The 22,826-nt window shown below is 35.4% G+C and overlaps 1 protein-coding gene across 1 annotated transcript; it reads right to left on the bottom strand.

Moving 5' to 3' along the window:
- Positions 1-161: 161 nt before the first annotated feature.
- On the bottom strand, positions 162-15,239 carry LOC112000108 (protein KAKU4). The gene is made up of 13 exons (XM_024032218.2): positions 14,781-15,239; positions 10,916-10,977; positions 9,979-10,097; positions 9,039-9,124; positions 8,787-8,920; positions 7,168-7,350; positions 6,306-6,486; positions 5,964-6,040; positions 5,625-5,670; positions 5,068-5,149; positions 3,773-3,861; positions 908-1,004; positions 162-826 (listed from the first exon to the last, which is right to left on the bottom strand). Exons 1-13 carry the CDS (start codon positions 15,061-15,063, stop codon positions 466-468), a joined length of 1,800 nt encoding a protein of 599 aa, XP_023887986.1. The 5' UTR covers positions 15,064-15,239; the 3' UTR covers positions 162-465.
- Positions 15,240-22,826: the final 7,587 nt, after the last annotated feature.

Raw genomic sequence — 22,826 nt, 5'->3', positions numbered from 1 at the left:
AACGTATACGCTGCTAATATAATGATAGGAAAGATAAACCATGGCATGGTTAATCGTAGGACAGGGCTTTAACAAAATCTCAAGTTAAGATATAACTACATGCAAATTCATTGCACTAAGGTTTCCTTTCCATGGTGCAAGGCTACTACACTAGGGTAATATGTGACTACATGCATAATCCATTTCGTGCAAGTATTCCCATTAATGTTCTTACAAGTTACACCCCGAGCATTTCCAACTTCTTGGAATCTTGGCTAAATGGGGACCTACATCTCATTGGGTAAAACACCCGAAAGAAATCAAGAAAAAGAAAATAAAAATCCCTACCTAGTTGATTTAAACTCAATAAGTATCAATTTAATAACTTACAAATGACTTGCTTGCCGTGTCATAATCCTTAATTTCCTAGTCCTAGACTAGTTTACAGAAAATTATACAGTTATAGTACAACACGAGAATCTGGCATCATTTGCCCCTACCCCTGGATCCCCTGGATCTGCCCCTCCTATTATATCTGCTCATTTTGTTTCCTTGTTGCTTCTCAACAACGGCGCTGGTCTTATCCACCATATCATTTTTTGAAACTGGCTGAGACAGGTCCTGTGATAACTCTTCATACCGCATACTAGAACTGTTTTGGGAGTCATTGGCAATGGCATCATTTTCATTTATATTTGTTGGGACCTCCATAGAAGCTTCACTCAAAAACTCACAAGTTTCTTCCAGAGGGGCACCTGTAGCTACCTTATCATGGCTTGAACTAATGCAGTTGTCTTCCTCATTAACTGGCATGGGAACTTGTTCTGTATCCAGTCCTGCAATCAAGCTGAAAGGCAAGGGACTCGATTTAATAAAAATTGTTTTAAATAATGAAGCCTTAAAAGTAAGGGACCAACTACCCTTTTACCTAGATCCTGAAGATGGAAAAACATCACCAGCAAATGCACTTGCTTTTCCAGCCACTTCTTTTGATGTTAAGAAGTTTTCTTCATGTAATGCTGAATCTAAATTTGCATTCAGAAGTAAGATGAGATTATAAAGATGCTAAAAGTAGAACACAAATTGACTGATTTTACGTGAAACAAGACCCCGTCTCAGGGGAGAAAAACAAAAAAACACCAGGAAATCCGCATCTATATGGAATTCATTCAGGAAAACATGTTGGTCTAACCAATCCATCAAGAGGGGAGAAACAAAACAGGACCAAGCAAACAGAACCAGACCGAAAATTGCCACCCCCTTCAAAATGTGATAACAAGAGAGTAAAATGAACTTAACGGAGAAAACCGAAATACTCAGGGAGTGTATTAAAGCCATCCTATAAAATTACAATCTAAAATTTATAAGATGACATTTTTTTTTTTTAAGGATGTGCAATGGACACCACCTAATGCAGTCATCTAATCATACAATGATCTACTAAAGATTTTATAACATATCAAAACTGTTCTACACCAAGTCCTACTATTCCTCATCTCCAAATTGTTCACATTACACAAAATGGAAGAGTGTTCCAAAATTTTGCACTCTTATTACAACCAAACAATGAAGTAAAGACGATCAACTAACTACCCACTACTCATGCACATGCAACACCTATCTCTGTTAGTAATCAATAAATTCCTCCAAGTTGTCTACCGTAAAAAATCTTTCCCAACGTACCGTCCAAGCAAGGGGGAAATAAAAAGCAACCTCCAAAAGCATCTAAAACAAATCAACCTAAAAAATTTATACAATGTTAATTTATAATAGATTTTATCTTCACCTCCACTAGAGGGGAAATTAGAATACGTGTAAGAGGCGTGGAGAGTCAGTGGATCATCTTCTGCTTCATTGTCCCATAGCATTTGAGCTGAGGTCTTTGGTGTTTTGTTTGTTTAGACTTCATTGGGTTATGCCACATAAGGTAATTGAGTTGTTTGAGTCTCGGCAAGGTAAATTTAGGTGACATAGCAATATAGATTTTTGGAGACTTGTGCTACAATGCTTGATGTGGTGTATTTGGAGCGAAAGAAATGCTAGATGCTTTGAGGGATGCGAATGGTTCTTGCTAGAGATTAAGTCATTTTTCTTACATAATCTCCTTGTATGGAGTGTTGCTCTGTCACATTTTTCTTGTTTTTCCCTTCTTGTTTTACTTGATCATTGTAATTTTGGTCCTTGTGTTTTGCCCCCACAGTACATTCCCAATGTTCTTAGGTTGGCTATTTTTTATAAATAAAATTTTTTCTTTACCTATCAAAAAAAAAAAAGAAATAGAATACAAGTCAAAAAATCAGCCATAGATTCCATTTTCCAATTCTGAAAGGCACAAAAGCAAGCTGATAATTCCAATGGCACAATTCCCCACTCCGCAGTACATTGTCAAGTCAGATTCAATAATCATTATCTTAAGTTTACAAACACTATGTAATATCTACTGTCTATAGCCTCAGATCAGTGTACATGTATGGAATGACAATAGCTGTCAACTGACTACTTAAAAAAACCATGCAGCACTACTTCAAAAAAAAAAAAAAATGCAGCACTAATCATTAGAGATGAGAGAGAACAGATTCAAACCTTGCAATCTACAAATTGGTCAAGAAATATAAACATACTAGCTACACTACAGATTCAACCCAAGGTTAAACTGTAAAGTGTAAAGTCATTCTATGAAGCAAAGAGGCCCCAAATAACAGTCAGTGAATAGCTAAGAAAGGAAAAAATCAATCAAACAGCCAACTCACATTGGGTGGAAAAATCAGGGAAACTCTCCAAGTTACAGAAAATTCAACCATTAAAATATCTATTAAGAAATCGTTGGCAAATGAAAATTTAACAAGTATCCAAACATAATAAATTTTATATGCTAAACAACTTAAAGCAAGCCACCAACCAAAAAATATGATCACGAATGAAAAGAAAAAAAAGAAGGGATTTTTTGGGGGGGGGGGGGGGTGTGGGGTGAGAAGAGAGTAGTATTCATCACCCGTATGACTTTAAATTATCAGTAACTGCATCTTTCAAGTATGAGACATGAGGACCATATTAAATACCATAGAGGGAAAACAAGCTGATAATGCAGAAACCGTTATTCAGATAATTCTTTTTGATAAGTATATTCATACAGGTAATGAAATACATTTATTGAGATCAGCAGAACTTGATTAAGACATCAGAACTTAAATAGAAATTATTCAACATTTGTTTTGGCGGAGATAGGATTTGACTTCCTTTTTTTTTTTGGGGGGGGGGGGGGGGGGTGGGGGGAGATTTATATATGCATCTATGCAAACACTTGAACATACATATACATATATATAGTGCTTGAGACCAATATGAAATATAAAAAGCCATTCATGTGTGTATTAAGTGATATTTTAATTAAGAAAATCCAAGCATATTCATTATATTTTGTTTATCTCTTTAAGTATTTTTTGCATGAATAAAACATTTTTCAATTTATTTTCAAAATCAGAATTCCACTAATGAGTGAAAAGATTTTTAATAGTTCAGTAGACAGCAAATGACAGTTTTTTCTTTTTTTTTTTTTCTTTTTTTTTTGATAAATGGATAGACAGCACATGATAGTTACGTAAATCTCACAAAAAGGACAGCTATTCTAAAAGTGCTCAACACAAGATCAAACACAAGCACTGCACAATGTCAATATACATTGTAACAACAATTAATGGTTTCTTTCATTCTACCCATCCTGATAAAAAGGCAACAAATAATGTAAAGACAATTTTCAATTCTAAAAGGCAACTGATGTGCCCAGAACTCTAACCTGGTAAGGTTCCTCCAACAATAGAGTTATGTAGCTCGTTCGTCACAATAGTGTCCTTAAGCTCATCAACATTGCCAGCACCAGTATCACTGTGATACACACAAAATGACAAAGTTTCAAAACCAGGAATGACAATTACCTTGCCAAGACAGGAAAAAAGAGAGGGCCGGTGGACTGGAGAGAGATGGTGTGTGTGTGTGTGTTTTTGACTAAATCCAAATCCTTCCAAACTACGTAAGCTATAACATTGATGACGGGACCATAGTGTGATTAGAGAAACAATATACTCTTGGAAGACTGTTTCTGCAAGTGTCCATGGTACCTAGTTAGGTTTTTATATTTTATTTGGTTATTTTAGAGTAAAAGGTATTTAAGTAATTCTCCAATTGTTGGGTATGGGACATAGTTGTGGGACTAGGGTTTTCTTTGGTTAATAAGTCTTATTTAATGTATGGGCTTTATGCGTGGGCTTTGGTTCAATTCAATTAGAATTTGGTTTACTAATCAAAGTCAAAGTCCTAAATTTACCAGGAGAGGTTAAGATTTAGGGTCTATATTAGTGTCTTGTTGTACTTGAACAAGGGGAAGTTGATCAATAAAACATTTGGTGTTTTCTTCAGCCTTATTTGTCCCCCTCCCTTTCTATTCTATTTTCTTCCTTTCTTTCTTGCCGCACCACATGCATTGTTTACATATACTGTTCACAAGCACTGTTTACGTGTACTATTCATGCTCATTGTTCTTAAATTGTGAAGAAATGCAATTTATGTTTCTTCTTACTTCATTCTTTTAGAAGATTCTAAACCTTATATCCACAAATTCTTCTAAACCTTAACCCACAAGTACAACCACAAGCACACAGACAAATTCTCCAATTTATCTTATGTCAACCATTCATCCTAGGCGCTTGTAAGCTCAGAAACAATAGAAACTGTTACAATATTCTTACTAAAAAAAATGTAACTCTACCTAATTTTTTTGACAGGTAAATAGTGTAATTTTATTAATAAATGAAAAATATAAACTTTGAGTTCACGATGATGAACACAAAGGAACAGAAAAAACGAATACAACAAAATCATTTTTTGGCTAGTGTAAGAGAATCTAGAAAATCAAGAACCCCAACTAAAAAGCAACAGCCATAAACTATGGAGTAAAAATTTGTAACATCCTGGTATATACAATACACTAACAAAGCTTGAAAAAAAACCACAATAAACAAAACAAAACGAAAATTAAAATTAAAAGATTGAAGCTGCCCAAGAATATAAACACAAAAGGAAACACCAACTAACCTGGGTGACACAGTCTTAACAACTTCTAATGACTGAATTCTTTCTCCATAGCTTAATATCCCTTCCATTCCATCCAGCAAACCTATATTACATGATTTTTCATTAGTAAGAAACACTTCTTTTCAGAATAAAAAGGAAAGCAAAACTCTTTTTACATGTCTATCAAGGCAAAAGTACAAAAAAGGGGAATATAACCTTGTAAATTCATTTTAAACAGACAAATTGGAGAGTGTTAGTGTGTTTGTGTACTTTATTTACATTGTTGGCCACTTCCTATTAGTTACTTGAATGCCAGCAGATAGCCTTTTTCAGATTCCCCTGAACGAAAAAGGTAATTTTTGCCCATGGAAAATTCACATTCATTTTTAAGTGTGATATCCTTAACTGCTAATTATCAAATTCTAGTAATGCAAAATAAAAACTATTCCGAAAGATAAAATGAATGGAAAAATATATCACAGTTGACAGCAAGAAACACATTAATTAACAGAAGTACTAGGCAAAGATCCATTATGTTGCTGGGAAACTAGACTTTAATGATAGTGAAGAGAGATTACCAAGATCAACTTCTTTTCCCTCAGTGATCCGAGTAGCTTCCAAATCCTTCACAACAAAATGGTTATTTATGTTAGTCATTCTATTGACCTGTATTAAACATGAGCCACAGGAAAAGAATTCTTGCATTTTTATCAGCTAATTGCAGCAAAAATGGAGGAAAAGAATATGAACAAACCATTTAGATTTCTTATATTAGACTAGAAATGAACATACATACATATATATAAATACTTACATATATACTATAAATGAACATAAACTAAAATTAAATAAATAAATAAATACTTATAAAATAAAATAAAATAAATAAAACTATAAACTCCTATTCCACTACTCACCTGATTTTGTTCAGAAATGATAATTGCTGGGTTGTGTAACAAAGCTTCCTTTTGCGGCCCATCTTGTGTCAATGAAACTGAAGGGCAGAAAATGAAGTTCCAAGTCTTAGATTTCTACATTTTACTTTCTTTATATTCTATAAGTTAAGACAGGTTTGACAATTAGGAAATCTATTCTGCCATTGATTACATTAGATTACTGGAATAAACCAACAAATTCCCTCCAAACTAGTAATTAAAACTATGCTTGAGAAGCCATGAGATGTCAATTGTCCTGTCCTCTGGCCAAGTTCAAAGACACATCTATTGGTTGTGTAGAGTTGTGCATTTTATCTCCCTTACCATCTTCTAATTTTTCAGCTGCTAAAGAATTTGGGCTACTTTTATGTCCTAAAGTCAATGCAGACCAATCAATTTTAGAGGATGGCAGAGTCCTTAGCATCTCCTCTGTTGCCTTTGATCGCACTCTTCGTATTTCCTCCTGGATATTCCAAGAGCCAGTGGCCAGAGATTCCCTTTTCAGCTGCTCTCAGTTTTCAGCACATAACCATAATAAATTGAGTCAGCATAATGCAGGGAAGAAAATGCATCTATTTTTTTCCATTCTTTTACAACCACAAGCACAAGAAGTTGGAAAAAATGATTAAAACAATTTTCCTATTGATCAAAAAAATTTGTTTAATTTTTCCATACTATTATATATATATATATATATAGACAAGTATTGCTCCCACAAACTATATAAGAAGAATGTTTGACTTACCACTGACTCTAAAGTGAAAGGATGATTACCAGATATACAAAAGAAACAAAATAAACTAACTAGCTTTCCTTCGTACCATAAACATATTAAGAAGAAAATGGATCAAGATGAAAGTACTATATTATCAGTTTTAAGAATTGTTTTAGGCTTTCATTTCAACCACATTTCTCACTTTCCAGACCTTCAATTTAATGACTTCCTGGTTAAAATTAAAACCATTATCCTGGTAGAATTCATTATACACTAAGCATGTATTTCTCTGAAATATACACGTACTTTCATCATGAAACAAGACACAGTTTGAAAATAGAGTGTGAACACACCCTTCTGTTTACTATCAATTTAGGTACCAGTCAAAAATACTACCCATCATAACAAAATAAATAAAAGTAGCAACAAAACAATATATTCATAAATGGAACAAAATTTTGCAAATAGTACCTTAGATGAAGATGCAGAATTCCCACCAATTGAATATGGTGTTTCTTCCGCAAAAAGCTGCATCCCTATTGGTGATGGGGGTTTCAATTCAACATGCTTTGCAGTAGGAGATGCCCATGGAGGACGTGCCCGCATGTATGATTTGGCCATATCCGCTGGTGAACCCACTTGATCTTCAGTCACCTGCATCAGTAACACTCGGTTTTCAGAATTGAGATGAAACCAACAATTCATCATACTTACAAAAACAAGCTTTTTCTATTGCAAGAAAAGCAGTCTATTGCCTTTTCTATTAAAAGATCAATATCACTAATAGGTTAAATGTACGTTTGGAAAAAAGCATAGAGCTTTTTGCTTTTTGTCTCAACTTACACACACATACAAACCCTCAAAAAAAAAAAAAACTAGCTCTCTTCAAATAAGCTAACTTTTTACTTTTATCTTGGGAGGCAACAGCAGTTATGCCCCCTATAATTTTGTTTGATTTAAAGAGTTGACATATGTTTATCCCCTCCAATTATAGCTTCACTACTTGCATTTAATAAGAGCTTCCTCCACAAGAAAACAAACGACAATATTTAATGACATATGTATTTCTAACTACATATTTAATGACCCTAATCTATTGAGGATCCATAGCCAACCCCAATATTTTTGGACTAAGGCTTTGGTGTTGTTGTTGTTGTTGTATATATTTCTAACTATTTAACAACACAAAAATGATATGAATAATAAGCAATAAACAATTGTGAAACCCAATCCTGGATAAGGGTATAAAAATGAATCACCGCTTGAGATGGACAACAAACTTCCACCTCAAACATTTATCAAGCCACATATGTTACGCTTTCTCTTGAAAAGTATGTCAATCAGTTTCTCAGCACTGGAAAATAAGCAAGGGTTTCTTCTTCAGGGATCCCAAGAAGCAAAAAGCCAATCTGGTACCTAATGGAATGGGGCATAAACAAGAATTTGGGTGCTAAACATAAGTATGAGGAATGAAGTTACTTGGATAAGTAGGCCTACTCAACAACTTGAAATGTACTGAAATTGACAAGAGGATGAAGTTACTATACAGTTTAATTAACATGCCTACAAAAAGCATGAGGAAAGTAAAAATAAGGTAAAGAATTGGTGACCACCATAGACTACACAGAACTTAAATAAAATTAAGTTGGGAGTGTTACAAATTTAAAATATAATAATAAAACTCTTTAAAGAAAATGGAATAATTAATATAAACCAAACGTCTAAGAGTACACAAATGGAGGGTTTAAATGAATGAAATGGGTGGAAATCCTAGAAAATTATGAAAAAATCAATCCAAGGATTCCCTAGAAAACCACAACCATAGTAGAGTAGAGAGAGCCTAGTGCTAGTTGGAGTATAAAAAATATAGATTTGTTGAAAGGCAGTAACTCTTGAATCTGCAATAGTAAATGATGACAATAGAAATCCTCAAGATGGCAACTAGTCACTTCATATCAGGCAAAAAATAAAAATTTACAATCCCATATTCCTAATCAAGGCACCAAGATCCAACACCGTACGAAGATGTGTGTGGTGTGCGCACACACATGCACAATTAGTGCAAGAGACCATATGAAAGAGTTACTAACAAGTAATGGCATAAGAGAATTTGACGTGCAGGTTCCATGATCCAACTCTAACTTTGAATTTGTCAACTTTTTCTCCTTTAACCATTTTTTTGCCTCCATAACAGCCGTACTGCAGAGATGAGGTGTGTCTATATCTGTAATATAATTAACAACATAACAAACCAATCATTATTTAGTAGGTTGATTTTTTTTAATTAAAAAAAGTATGCTTGAAGCCAATACTACTGCCAACTGTTCTGTTGTGTATCTCACCTGGTCCCCCATCCTCTGCATGTTCAGTAGTAGGACAATCCACGACTCTTGATTTAACAATCATTATCAATCGATCACATTCTTCCCTGGTCAAAGGTGAGAACCCCAATCTTCAGTCAAATAAGTAAGAAAGATCAAGAATGAACAATCTACAGAAATGTTATGTATCATTTTTCCTCTTGAACCAGTTCAGGAAAATGGATGTTTATGGTTGTCAACAAACTAGTATTGCCTCAAGATACTGATGCTGCCATTACATTTTAATTATACAATTCAGGAAAAACATGAGCAGTGGCAAAAATTCTGAGTCCACAAACACACATGCAACGGCACAACCACATGCATTCATTACACCAATTTAATTCTTGCTATTCTTCTACCCTCTCAATTACTTATTAAAGGGACCATATTTTACAAATACTACTTCCAATAACATTCCCTCCCATATTCTTAAATCTTTAGATGTAAGATATTAAGAGTTCAGAAATAACATAAGGCCAACCCCAAATATGTATGTATAACATCATCTTTGCTGCACTTGATCAAAACCTGATGCCAGAGATTTTAGTCTCATATAGTTGCATCAGTACACTGAAGTTCTAGCTGATGAAAAATTTACAAATGAAAGAGGATATTATATGCATTTGGAAGGGTCAGAAAGAAGATTTACTGTTAAGGGAGGATAAACAGGTCAGTCAAGCTATTCTTATTTGTTGCCATAAATTGTGGGTCCAAGAAACAATGACACTTTGAACTTCCAAAAGGTCTACCCAAGTTCATGCTTTAGAAAAGGAAACCAATAATAGCAATATATATATATATATATATAAGGGAGTCTATGAAAAACTTAAAGCAATCGAGGTAGGAAAAAATGAGAAGAAAGCAAAACCTTAAAAAAAATAAAAATAAAGAGAGAAAAAGCTACTAAATTCTCAATTACCTTGAGAAGGTCTCCTGCATGAGTAACTGTTCAATTACACACTTAGTCTCACTCTTACCAACTGCAGTCTGGGGCTCCTTCCTGAAGTGCTTGATCATCTCTGATGACCCATCCTTCTTCTGTAAGAATACAAATCAATATCACATCTAATAGAAACAGATAGTTGTCTTATTGTAAACCAGAACATAACAAAGAAAGTAAAGTGCTTGCATGGTCAGAAAGAATGTCATAAATATAGCCATTTTCAAGGTAAACTTTCTGCTAGATATTAGTATCAGCGGGGTCCAACCTACTATCAGAAGTCAATAGAAAAACAAGTAAAGAGCAATCTACTAAACAAGTGAAACAGAAGCATCAGCTTCTTCCAAAAGGTGACGACAAAATTTATAATTTCAGTCTCTCTCAATGTTTCCATCAAAAAATGGGTGCTTGCTGTCAAAATCTACCATAATGCCCCTTAATACAACAATTTTCACTTGTTTTAGCATGTAAAATTAGTTTGTTAAGGACAACAGACAGGGGGAGTTCAAAAGAGAGAACTATTTCTTGGAGAAAATGTAGTGCCCTGAGAATAAGACAATAAAAAAATGCTAACTTTCATGGGAATATCAATCAACCACAGTGCGGCTTCATATAATCTGGTATCTGGTTCAAGCTTTTCTGAAATTACAGCTCCATTTGCAAAGGACCAAAAAAAAAAATCAACCCAATTTTCAATTTACAAAACAGCTCACCATTTATTTTGAAAAAAATACAATAGATGAAAACCCAATTTTCACTCTCTTCGAATTTTTACTGACTTGTCAACATAAATATACATTTGGGTTATGTATGCAGATCGAAATTTGAGTATGCAGGCCTGTCCTATACCTATGGTAAAATCACCCAATTATCAAAACAAAATCATTGCCATAACACAAAAGAATAATACAACTACCTGTATCAATTTATTAGTCCTCCGAGTAGAGATATCACTATCATCATTCTCAATATTATGCTCTGCCAAAAAAAAATGCAAAAAAAAAGGATTAAAAGAGAAATCCTGTAAAAAGGATCTGAAAGAAAAAAGGCCAATTTTTTCCTGCCTTAATGACACTGCTACTAATCTATGCCTAATTAATAAAACAGATATGGTGAAAGTGTCAACAACTGGACACATGAAAATTGAAAGAATACGCCTGAATCTTGTTGACAACATCATAGACATGTAACCAAATAGGTGAAAGGGCCTCATAGATCAGAGGCATACGATTATTATGCCAGTAGAAATCAAGGAAGCCCCAAATGAAAACATATATCATCTCATTCAAAAGCCAAATGCAAAAGTTTATTGATTTGTAAAGGATGACAAGAAGTGGAAATAAAATATATAATTTTTTTTCTCAATTATCAATGAACAAAAGTGAAATATTAATTTGTTTTTTGTATGCAATTGGTCTGAGAAAAATAAAAGGCCCCTAACTCAGTAGCAATATGACTCAAAAAGCATAGTATAACTATACTATAAATAATGGAGGACCATGAAGTCTCAAGGAGAACACATGTTTGAGAAATAAAAAAGAAGCAAAAAAGAAAAAAAATTACAACCTAGGAATTAGCACCTAAGGTTTGCTTGGAATTAACACTAAGTGGTGAAAACAGAAAAACAGAAGCTAGAAATAAGCACCTAGGGTTACATGGCTTCAGCACCAAGCAAGTGATATATATAGGAATCCAAGAATCAACACCTAGGCTTACTTGTAATCAACACCAAGCACTGAAAGAAAACTTCCAATCCAAATTTCATTAATTCGTGATCAACCATCTAGAATAACAAGTCCAAGAGCCTGTTAATAAGCTCTCTCCAAATTACATCTAACATGGAAAGAAAATAGACTTGTAATGGGATTTCTTAAGATATGGAAATAAAAATCAAATAAAATCAAATCTCTCTAATTGATCAATCAGCATTAATAAGTAAATTTTGTGTTGATCATAAGTAAAGAGGAAAGAAGTGGATTGGTAATGGGCTAAGTTAGGCTTCGATCCTATTTAGAGTTTGACGTTGGTTGCCTAGGTTGGGTTTAGGTGGAAATTAGACTTCAGAAGAGCTAGAACAGATTGAAGGGTTTGGGGGATTTTTGTGGATTGGATCAAGTCAAATTGGAATGGGCAATGGGAAGACCGATTTATTATATTTCATTTGATTTTATGTATCAAGGGCAGTTTTGTAATTTCATAATATTCTAGAATGGGCTGTGCTAACAGTCCATTAGATCTTCTTTTGGCCTTTATTTTAAGTTTGGTTATTTAGTTGGGCTTAGTAGTAAAAGCTTGAGTCCGAGTCTGAGTCCAAGTCTTATTAGGGTTTTAAGAAATCCTAGTTCAACTAGGATTAGATATTAGTTTTCTATTTAAAGAGTTGTAGTAATTTCTATTGAGTTGATTAATGATGAATGTTTTCAGAATTTAAGAGCTATGAAGCTTTCTTTATGGTTTGTGTGATGGAACCTTCTCAGAGGTGTGATGCCAAGGAACCCTAAGTGCGATGCTTAGGAAGTCTAGGTGTATTCCTAGAACTTATCTATTTTTCTTTAATTTTACTATTCACGGTTACTGTTCAATATCACAGCACAGGAACAGCCACCCAAACCTTGATTGTTTTCCTTTGTTTCATCCCCAAACTCTACTGATCCTTGTCCCCTTTGGAATCCCTATTATCCCTCTTATTTTCTAGCCTATTCCCCACCAAAACCTAACCCTAATTCTTCAAAGCCCAAGCTATACCAGATCTGCCCCTGGTTTTCTAAATCAGATTTTGTTGCTCCCCCTTGTCCTACGTCAATGGGCTTGGTTTCTATTTATTATTTTTTATTCTATGAATTGAGTTAAGGGCTTGTTCATTTTCTATTTAAGGGGTCAGGTTGTCTAATCGGGTTAACCGAGTAACTTGGTTATGTTTGTCTTCATACAAAACTTCATCAGTACCAAACTAGAGGATAACATAACAAAGCAAGTGAGCGAGTCTTATAACGCAATTCTGGTGTGACTTGAGTGATGAAGCAGCCCATGGAGACAAGGGGATGAAAGCAGCAACAAAGGGCTGAGAAAATCATAACTGCCAATGTATTCGTGATGTGCTATCGAGGCTACCAATTGATGGCAGCTTGATGGTGGGTGATGATCACAATGCAGTGTTTAATGGATAACAGGCAATGTCGCAGCCTTTTTTTTTTGTCTGGTTGTGTTATGGGATCCTAGGGTTGATTGGGCTTGATGGTAACAACTGAGGGTATTGGGAGTTTCATCTGGTGGTCAAATTTGTGATGACAACTTTGAGGAGGTGGCAATGGAGGTTTGTATGAAGACATGTGTTTGGATAAGCAAGTCTTTTCCTGGACCGGCGTGGGTGCCAATTTTTCTTGGCAGCAACAGATCAGGTCCTGGATATTTAGGTTGCAATGGGTATTTTGCTTTGTGGTTGGGATGGTGGGGTGATGACACCATTAGGTATGGACGGTTTTAGATTGGTGGTAAAATTAATGGTGAGGTTCTATTTTAGGTCACGGCTATAACTATAAAGAGGTTGCTGTTGGGGAGTTAACATAAAAATTGAGTTTGTAGGTGATGCTATGAGCATACTCTTAGTGACAGAAAATAATTGATTTTTTCTCTAGCAGAAAAACTAATGTACTCTTAGTGGATGTTAGTTCTAGCATACTCTTAGTGAGAGTACGCTGATAACCCAAAGGTCAAAGGTTCATGACCTGCGTGGGCCATTCTAAATAGTTTTACCCATAAAAAAAAGGAAGAGAGAAAGGTCTTATACTAACAGTTCTTCCCCGCATCGACAAAATCAAACTCAAAAAGCAATCCCATTTCTCCCACAACTTTAGCACACATCAAACATGGAGGCTCATATGTGTATACACACAGGCATGCAAATAAAATTAATAAGAGCAACATGGTATTTATCCACATCTTTTTAATTACAAAACACACTCTTACTAAAAATTCACCAATTTCCAGGACACCAGCACTCTACATCTCACCTCCTAAACCCTCCACCAAGTGAATTGGCAATAAGTAGCCTATCATGCCAGAATTTTTTCTCAAAAAAAAAAAAAGGGGGGGGGGGGTGTGGGGGACTGCCAACCCTCTCCATCGCAAAATTTTCCAAGAAGCAATCTAGTCACTCCAATTTCTAACACTCATCATCCAAATAGCAAACACCTTTGCAACTTTGTTTCAAACACAATTTCATACTAGTAAGCTTTTTCTACACCATGGACACTTTAGACACCCCATCAATTCTCCAGTGACTAAAACCTAACGAGACCAACTCAAGGTGTGAAAAGAATGCAATTAAGTTCATTATCTCTATAGCTATTCTTCATATAAAAAAACCCAACTAAAACCCTTGATTTCAAATATCAACCCAAGCAAGCACACACCCCGCACGTGCAATATTTCTGGTCATATCATACCATCCTTATTCAACCACCATATTTAGCCCATTACTAACTTTAGTGTCTTCAACCCAACTAAAACCATTTCAGTTTTTCAGCTTCTACATTTCACCACAGTAAATATAATCCAAAAATACAAGTAACTAACCATTACGCATCTAACATAACACTTAGATAGTCAGTTTTTTTTTTTTTTTTTTTTTGCTTTATATCCCACATAGCAATCACAATAATAAGATAATAACCGAAACCCTAGAACTAACATATACTCCGTCCAAATAATTCAAACAAAAAAAAAAAAAAACCTAATTGTTCGTACCGTACTCATTACAGTATAGAGAAAAACACACATACCGGAGCTAGAATCGTCAGCGGAAGACGAGGCAGAAGAGGACTCGGACTCGGACGAAGAAGACTCGGGGAAGAAAACATTGGTCAATAGCTTTCCAGCACCAGTAGCGATTGTACGAGTAGGAGAGTAGATGAGCCTGGAGAGCCAATTAGGGTTTTCAGGGTCCGGATTGGCCAGTCTTGGCCGCTCATACGGAGTCCTAGCACCCGCGGCTCGCCTCGGCCGCACCATCTTGCCTCCCGATCGGGGCTCGGTGGCTCGGCGAGATCTGAAAATGGTGGACATAGTGATTTGAAAACGAAGAGAGACAGAAAAGGCAGTTAGTTTTTGTGCGAGTGAGAGAGAGAGAGAGTTCGTTTTGTTTTGTTGTGCTTGTTGTTTGTGTGTAATTGCGTGTTAGAGAAAAAAAAATGAGGGAAAAAGTGAGAGGCTGCGGATTTTATAGAATTGAAATTGAGAGTCGTTTGAGGTTTGTAGCGGTTTTCTACTACTTCTTCATTTTTTCTTTTTCTTTTTTTGGTTTAAAAAAAAAGGGGTTGTAATTATTTTAGGTACTTGAGCACACTAATTGATGACGTGTCGGAATGTGATTGGTTTGGATTTTTGAAATAGGGAACAAAAATAGTTGTGTAACGGACAAATGATCTGTGGATCAGCCAAACAACAGCAAAGATCTCATAGTACAACTACAAAATGATGGCCTTTTATTTATGTTTATGTTTAGTCTGTTTTTTCAGTTTAAGTCATTTATGTCCAAACAGGGGATAAACAACCAAGATGAAGATAGTCTCTCCTCTTCTCTTAAAATGGTGCATTTTGTTATATGTCTGATTATTTAAAAACCGTTTTTCTTTTTCTTTTTTTAAATAAAAATTTTATCTTGTTTAAATATTTAAAATATTAAATTGCAATTTACATCACGTTTGGAGTAGTTTTGAAATTTTGATCAATAGTTAGGTAGCATTTTGATTTTTGTCCTCGCACCCAAACGTTGTTTTGAGATATCTATTAAATTGACAAACTATCCACCAACTTTGGTAAGGACTTAAACTCAAATTTGGATTTTTGCTATTATGTAGCTTCTACAAAGTGGCAATTACGTGCTTGGCTGGGTTACTGAAGAATTTAATAATAACTTACACCATACTTCTCTTATAATCAATTGCAGGACTCTCATCAATCAAAATCCTTAAGTGAGAATGAAGCATTGCTTCCATGAAGTAAACAAATTTGTAGATGCCTGGGCAAAAAAGGGCTCAAATTCAAGTCAAGATTTTATACTTTTTGATATATATAGCCTGCTTGTGGACTTAAAGTATGCTGTTATTTTATGATAATTATGGTCTGTATTATAAGAGATTGCAGTCTTTGTACGCTAACTCTCCTTAGTTCTTGTTAATACTATTCCATTTTTACCACCAAAAAGAAAAAAAATTTATGTAAATTGCCAAAGACTTTATAAGGCCAAAGAGGAATAAGCCTACTTCAAGCAAGGGTGAAGGGAAACCCGCGAAGGGAAACCCGCAAAGGGTGAAAGGTTAGGAGAACCGTTGAGATGCCCATAAACATGACAAAAATACCCGAAAATGTAAACTAGGGGGACCCTAAGAAGAGCTAGCGGGATGGTGTGAAGAATTTGAGAAAGAGAAAACAAGAATGCATAAGGCAGAAGGACAAAGCAAATTAGGAAGGTCATGGCTTAGGGTTGTGAAATAACCATTTTGTCATGAAAGTACATTGAATCTCAATTTTCTTTGCTTTTGTTGAATCCCTAGCTAGCTCCTTGCGACACAAAACCTTAGTAATCTTTTGTAGACCCTCCTTACTATCACCGAAAGTTTTTTGAATCTTCTAAATCAAGGGCTAAATCATGATCGAACATAAAAACATCCCTTTTATTTATTTATTTATTTTATAATTCAATAGTTGGAGAAGCGGAATTTATGCTTTGTTTGGATTAAGGGGGAGCAGAGTAAAGGGAGGGAGAGTAAGTTAGTTTACCTTGTTTGAATGTTTTTTAAGGGAGGAGGGGGAGAGATTTGGAGGGGTTCTAACTACTTCTAACTCCTCATTTTTAATTCCTCCAAATTGGAGAGATTTGAAGGGAGAGTAGAGTACAGAAATTCTTAACCAAATGAATTACCTAATTTACCCTTACCATATTAACAAATTACAAACTATATACCTTTGTAACATTAAAAAAATCTCTCAAATTTCTCTCAACTCTGAAGACTCGCACTAGCTCTCTCTCTCTCTCTCATGACTTCTTCACTCTCGTATTGTCTCTCACTCTTTTCTCTCATGCCTAGCTTTCTCTTTCAGAGGTAAACTCTGTTTTTATTTCTATTTCATGGGTTTCTTTTGAGTTGGATCAAATAACTATGTTCTTATAACTGTGATTTTATTGGGTAATTTCTTATTAATTGTGATTTAATGGGGTAATAACATGTTATTTGTGAGTGGGTTTCGAATTTGAGGGCTGTTTTCTACTTAAATTTTAAGTTTCAAAGTATTGCTCATAACGTGTTTAATAAAGTGCTTGAGTGAGTCTAGATTGTGAACTTGCATAAATTTGTATCTCAATGGTGATTATAGCTATATATGGATCAGTATTTCTTGTTTATTTTTATCTAAACACTTGTAATCCTATTAGTTTGTGATATATGGATGACTATGGTTAATCCTAAGGCTTTGTGATTGTGTATACTATGTAAGTTTGATTTTATGGTCAAGTCTTTTTTTTTCATATATATTAATGATTTCGTAGTTGATATGATTGATGATTGGTTTGCGATTTTTATTGGGTAGTTTCATGTTATTTGCGAATGGGTTTCTGACTTGATTTTTTTTTTTTTTAATACTAGAATTTTAAAGTTTCAAAGAGTTGCTCACAATGTGTTTGATAAATTGTATTGTGTATAATCAAATTCACATGAGTTTGTGCAGTGATTGGTTTCCAAAAATGTGTTTATGCATATTTGGGACAGTGGCTACTTTAGTGAAATCAAAGATACTTCTCAATACGATTAGATAGTATCTATTCTATAACCTGTTATATTCCCTTTGATTATGTGGTTATGCTTTTCCCCCCCTTACTCATGGATTGTAATAGCTTTGTTGTCATGGGATAATTTTATTAGATGGATAGACAAGAGAATAAAAGGAGACATGTATTGCAAATTTGGGAATGGAGATGTCGAATGGCAGTTGCTTATGTAGTTTGTCTTGTAGCCTATTAGTTAATACTTCGAAGGAGACCTCAAAAGAGACAAGTAACTTCTCAATTAGTAGTCCGAGGTTGGAAAGACAAAGCATTCGCAATGAAATAATGAGAGAGATAATTGGAAGTGAAAAGTGTTGTGATATTAGATGAATGGGGCCTAAAGCTTTTTTAGATTTGTGTGACATGCTACATAAAGAAGGTGGTCTCCAACCAACATAACGAGCAATGATTGAAGAACAAGTTGCCAAATTTCTTTACATATTAAAAATGTAATCATAGCCTGGCTGAACAAGAAGTTTGGGAAAGTATAATCCAGGTTTGTCATTTATTTACATATATATTTATTTCAATAACAGATCTACTAACATGGACTTGTGTACTAGTTGAGTTAAGATGAGCTGAGACGAGTTTTGAGATGTTTTTTGGCTAGATCTTGACTAGATCCGGCGAGATTTCGCTAGATCTAGTCGAGTTCTTGGCTAGATCCAGCGAGATTTCGCCAGATCTAGTCGAGATCTTGACTGTTTCCGGCGAAAACTCAAAGGATTTGGCCGATTTTCATCCTTTTCTAGCCGGATTTTCTTTATTTTCCAGATCTCGACTCCGACCGAACCCGACCGCCGCTTGTTGATGTTCCAACCCGTCCGAACCGACTTCTCCGATGGTCGGCGGCGGGTTGAAAGATTGCCCACCCGATCTGATCGGGTCGGTTCCGGGTTGGGCACAAACCCGACCCGGACCGACCCGTGGACAGGCCTAAAACACAGTATAATTCATTTACTTTTTGACTATAAATCCAATCATCTTTACCCCACCATGACAATTTCCCACAAAAGTTGAGGTGATTCCAGTGATCGATCGATGTCTCCCCTTGTCTTGAAGTGCAATGACCTGAAAAGCAAGTCCTCCCCGTGTCTTGAAGTGCAATGACCTGAAAGGCAAGTCCACGTGATTCCTTCCTCATCTATTTCCACATATCAATTATTGTGCTACATTAATAAAACCTTCACTCGCTTTTACTTTTCGTAGTTTCTTCCAAATTAAAGATTAGCATTTAGCAAGAAGGGTTGCTTTGTGTTAACTTCTTGGCCTCTGTGTTTTTTTACTTATTTGGGGTTTTTGAGACTTTTATGAAATTTTGGTGGGTTTTTGAGATTTTTGTGAAATTTTTGGGTGGGGTCGTGTTGATTTGATGTTATATGCTCATGCATTGCACTCTCATTGCATTATAGCAATGTTTCATGCATTTTAGATGTGTGGTTGATTATTGTTGACTGAGTGTTGGTAGGTTTGGATTGGGTTCTGCCCATGATGCTTTTAATTTTTGCACGTCACATGCTCATGCATTTTTCATGCATACGTTTCATTTTCTTTCCTATTCTTAGCTATGTTGTGTTCTGTTTCTCTCTCTCTCTCTCTCTCTCTCTCTCTCTCTCTCGGATAGACTACGCTATGACACCTAAAGTGCGCAAATCCACTCTAGCTCGGAATCCTCTTCAAGGTTTTGGGTCTTCTTCCTCTGATCCTTCTATCCCCCTCCACATTTAGTTTCGTGATGAGAAGGCCAGGAAGGACTTCTCTGAGAACTTCCAAAAACGTGGCATTCATTTGGAATGCTAGGTTATCCTGTTGAACTTTGCCAACACTTCTCTCTCTGCTGTCATTCGGACTCGGGGCTGGGAATCTCTACTTGAGAGACCCTTGAGGTGTCCCGTCATGTTTATATAGGAGTTTTACTCCAATATATACGACATCAATACCTCTGTGCTTCAATTTGTTACTGCATTCAAAAGTACACGTATCGTAGTTACCCCGAATCTTATATCCGAGGTACTACATGTTCCTAGGGTAGCGCATCTTGACTACTCTGGCTGTGATTGTCTTCAAACAGTGTCTAGAGACGAGTTTCTCTTTCACTTTTGTGAAACTCCTTCCATATGGGGTGGTAAGCTAAACACCCCATGCTTAGGCTTTGACAAAGGCTCGAGATTCCTTAACATGGTGATGACATTTACTTTTACTCCATTGTCTCACTATAACTTTATTACTGAGCCTCGTGCTCGTTTTCTTTTGTCTCTTTTAGAGGACCTTTCTATCGACTTTCCCTTTCACTTCATTTCATCTATTATAGATGTGTATCAGGATACTGCCACTTGTGATAAGTTCATCTTTCCTTTAGCTATCACACGGATCCTTCAGCAGTTTCACATTCCCATTCCTTCCTCTCCTTTCTTCACTACCATGGATGCCATCAGTGCCGGTTCTGTTCGGTGGAGTGAGGCCCAGCTCCAATCAAAGCGGCCACGAGTGGAGACGATAGATCTTGCAGCTTTTGCTATTCCACCTTCTTCCTCGGCTCCTTCTACCTCCACTACTGGTGGTGTGACCCTGGAGGCCATCATGGCGCAGCTTCAATGGATGGAGGCTGACTTTGGTGGTCGTCTTGACTATCTCACAGATGAGATGTGTCAGATGAACACCCAAGTCGGTCACATAGCACGCCGACATGCTTGCATTGGCGATTTTGCTCCTTCTCCAGAGGCCTCGGCTGATGAGGATGATGATGTTGGTGATGATGAGGATGAGCTCTTTCGGTGATGATGAGATGACGACTTCTTAGTAACTTGACCTTTGTAATTCGTGACAAAAAGGGGGAGTAGTTTTAGGATTGAGAGTAGTCTTGTACTTAGGGGGAGAGTTAGTGTTGGACATTTTTTTTTTTTTATAGGGAGAGATTATATAGATATTAAGGGACGTAGTGAGGTTTATATGTACTTTTCTTTTTATCTTTTTACATTAGCCTCTTGTACACTAGTCTTGTGACCATTTATTTACATACATTGTACTTTACTTTTCATATATATGATGATGATGTATGTTTTTCTTTCACCTACCTCTACATGTGTTGTTTCTTTTCTCTCTTTATACACATGTTTCTTTATGTATGCAATCTTTATTTCTGTTTCACACATGATGCCTTAATGAGTTTTGTTTAAGTGTTTCAGAAAGACAGGTTGTGAAAGTCTACCGTGCTATGAACTCTCTTCTTGCAACGTTTTTCAAGAGTTTATGTTAGGGTTAGATTTATTTTGTAATCCAACAAGTGGTTATGAGTTTAGTGATTTAAGACTTCTTTTATGATTCATTTGTTTGTTGTGGTTTTGTCACATATTACCAAAGGGGGAGATTGTTAGGGACATATTTTATGTAATTGGCTAATCTTTTGATAAAACACACTTTACTTATAATTGAATAGATCTAGGATGGCTTTAGTACTTCAATAAACAAATGTTCAAGTTAAGTATTGAAGTCATGTAAATCTGACCAAGAAACAAGTGAAGAAAGTTCTGTTCATTAAAACTCGACAAAAGTCTCGACAGAATCTTTTCTATCGAGATTTAATGTTAAAACTCGATAGAAGCTTGACAAAAGCTGTATCTGTCGAGAATTATGAAATCAGACTTTTTAGATTTGATTACACACATATTCCAATGTATATGTGTAGGGTTTCTTTTCTCACGACCTTAGACATATAAAAGGATTATTTTGAAGGCCGTTGCGCATGCATTGTGTGACTAATTGCAAAAAGTGGCCTAGTTCATTATTCTCTTTGTAGAAACTACTGCATCTTTACGCCAAGGGTTTTGTGACTAAGGAGCTTCCTGATTTTCATTGTTGATAAACTGAAGAACTTTGTAGCCAACAATCTTCTTCAAGTTGCTGGAGTTAGTCACGTACTAGGATCCATGCATCATTGGTTAGTCACGTGCTGATATTCGCGCATTAAACGAAAAGATTGCCACTACAATACAAGTCCAATTGGGTATTGGGGGTAAGGGCTCAATTGTAGGTTGGTATTTCGGGATAGGCCAAAGGGTTTGGTAAGATTCCTTATACTTGTAACCACTTGTGATTGATAATAGTAGATTTTTGGAAGTGATGACCTTAAAATCAACCAGTGGGGTTTTTCCCAGTGGTTTTCCCCATTTGTAAATAAGTCACCCATGTCAAATTTATTTTCCGCTGCACTTAGTATAATTGGTGATTTGTTTGTGCCTCTACGCTTTGCATGTTAAATTGATTTAATTAATTAACTTGGGTAATTAATTAATTTGCAAAGGGGTCAATACATTTTTACCCTATCAATTATATAAAAAGATTAGATTCATTTTTAAATACATGTATTGTCCATAAAATTTTATTGACAATGCGTGTTATAGTTGTTTATGTAGAAAGAAAATTTGCTAAAATAAAATTTGATAAAATTCTACATAAGATTGATTATGAGAGGAAAAAAAAAAAAAGAAACCCAATTTTAAGGACTAAAATTTTACTTTAATCCATTTATTTTAGAGAACTGTTACATTTTCACAACAAATTATAGGTGGTTTGTTGTTATTAGTTCAAATTTGAATCTATCACTGAGATTACTTTTTTTCCTCAACAATAACAACCAATCACTTAGTGAGCTTTTGGATTTAGCTAAAATGATTTTTCAACTGCGTCTAGTGTCTGTCAATGGGTCCTGTGCACTGTTCACGGGACCCACAAACCTTTTTTTTAAGCAAAACTTTCATTAAAAATGGGTCCCACTGCACTATTCACACATTTAAAAATTATTTTGTTATAGTGTTTTCTGTTTTCAATTTTCAGTAATAAACGGTATCCAAACAGACCTTTAATGGCAAGTTGTTATTGGTTGTTGTTATTGTTGTGAAAATATTATAGACGTAGCATTGATCGATCGTAATAGGGAACATAAGAAAGATATATAGGTGTTATTTCATTTCTAACATGTAAATCATTGTCCAGAAAGTTGGATAAA

The sequence above is a fragment of the Quercus suber genome, unplaced genomic scaffold, assembly GCF_002906115.3.
Source record: "Quercus suber isolate HL8 unplaced genomic scaffold, Cork oak 2.0 scaffold_40, whole genome shotgun sequence".
Classification (NCBI taxonomy): domain Eukaryota; kingdom Viridiplantae; phylum Streptophyta; class Magnoliopsida; order Fagales; family Fagaceae; genus Quercus; species Quercus suber.
The sequence above is the reverse complement of the archived record's forward strand: the minus strand, read 5'-3'. Positions and strand labels throughout refer to the sequence as shown.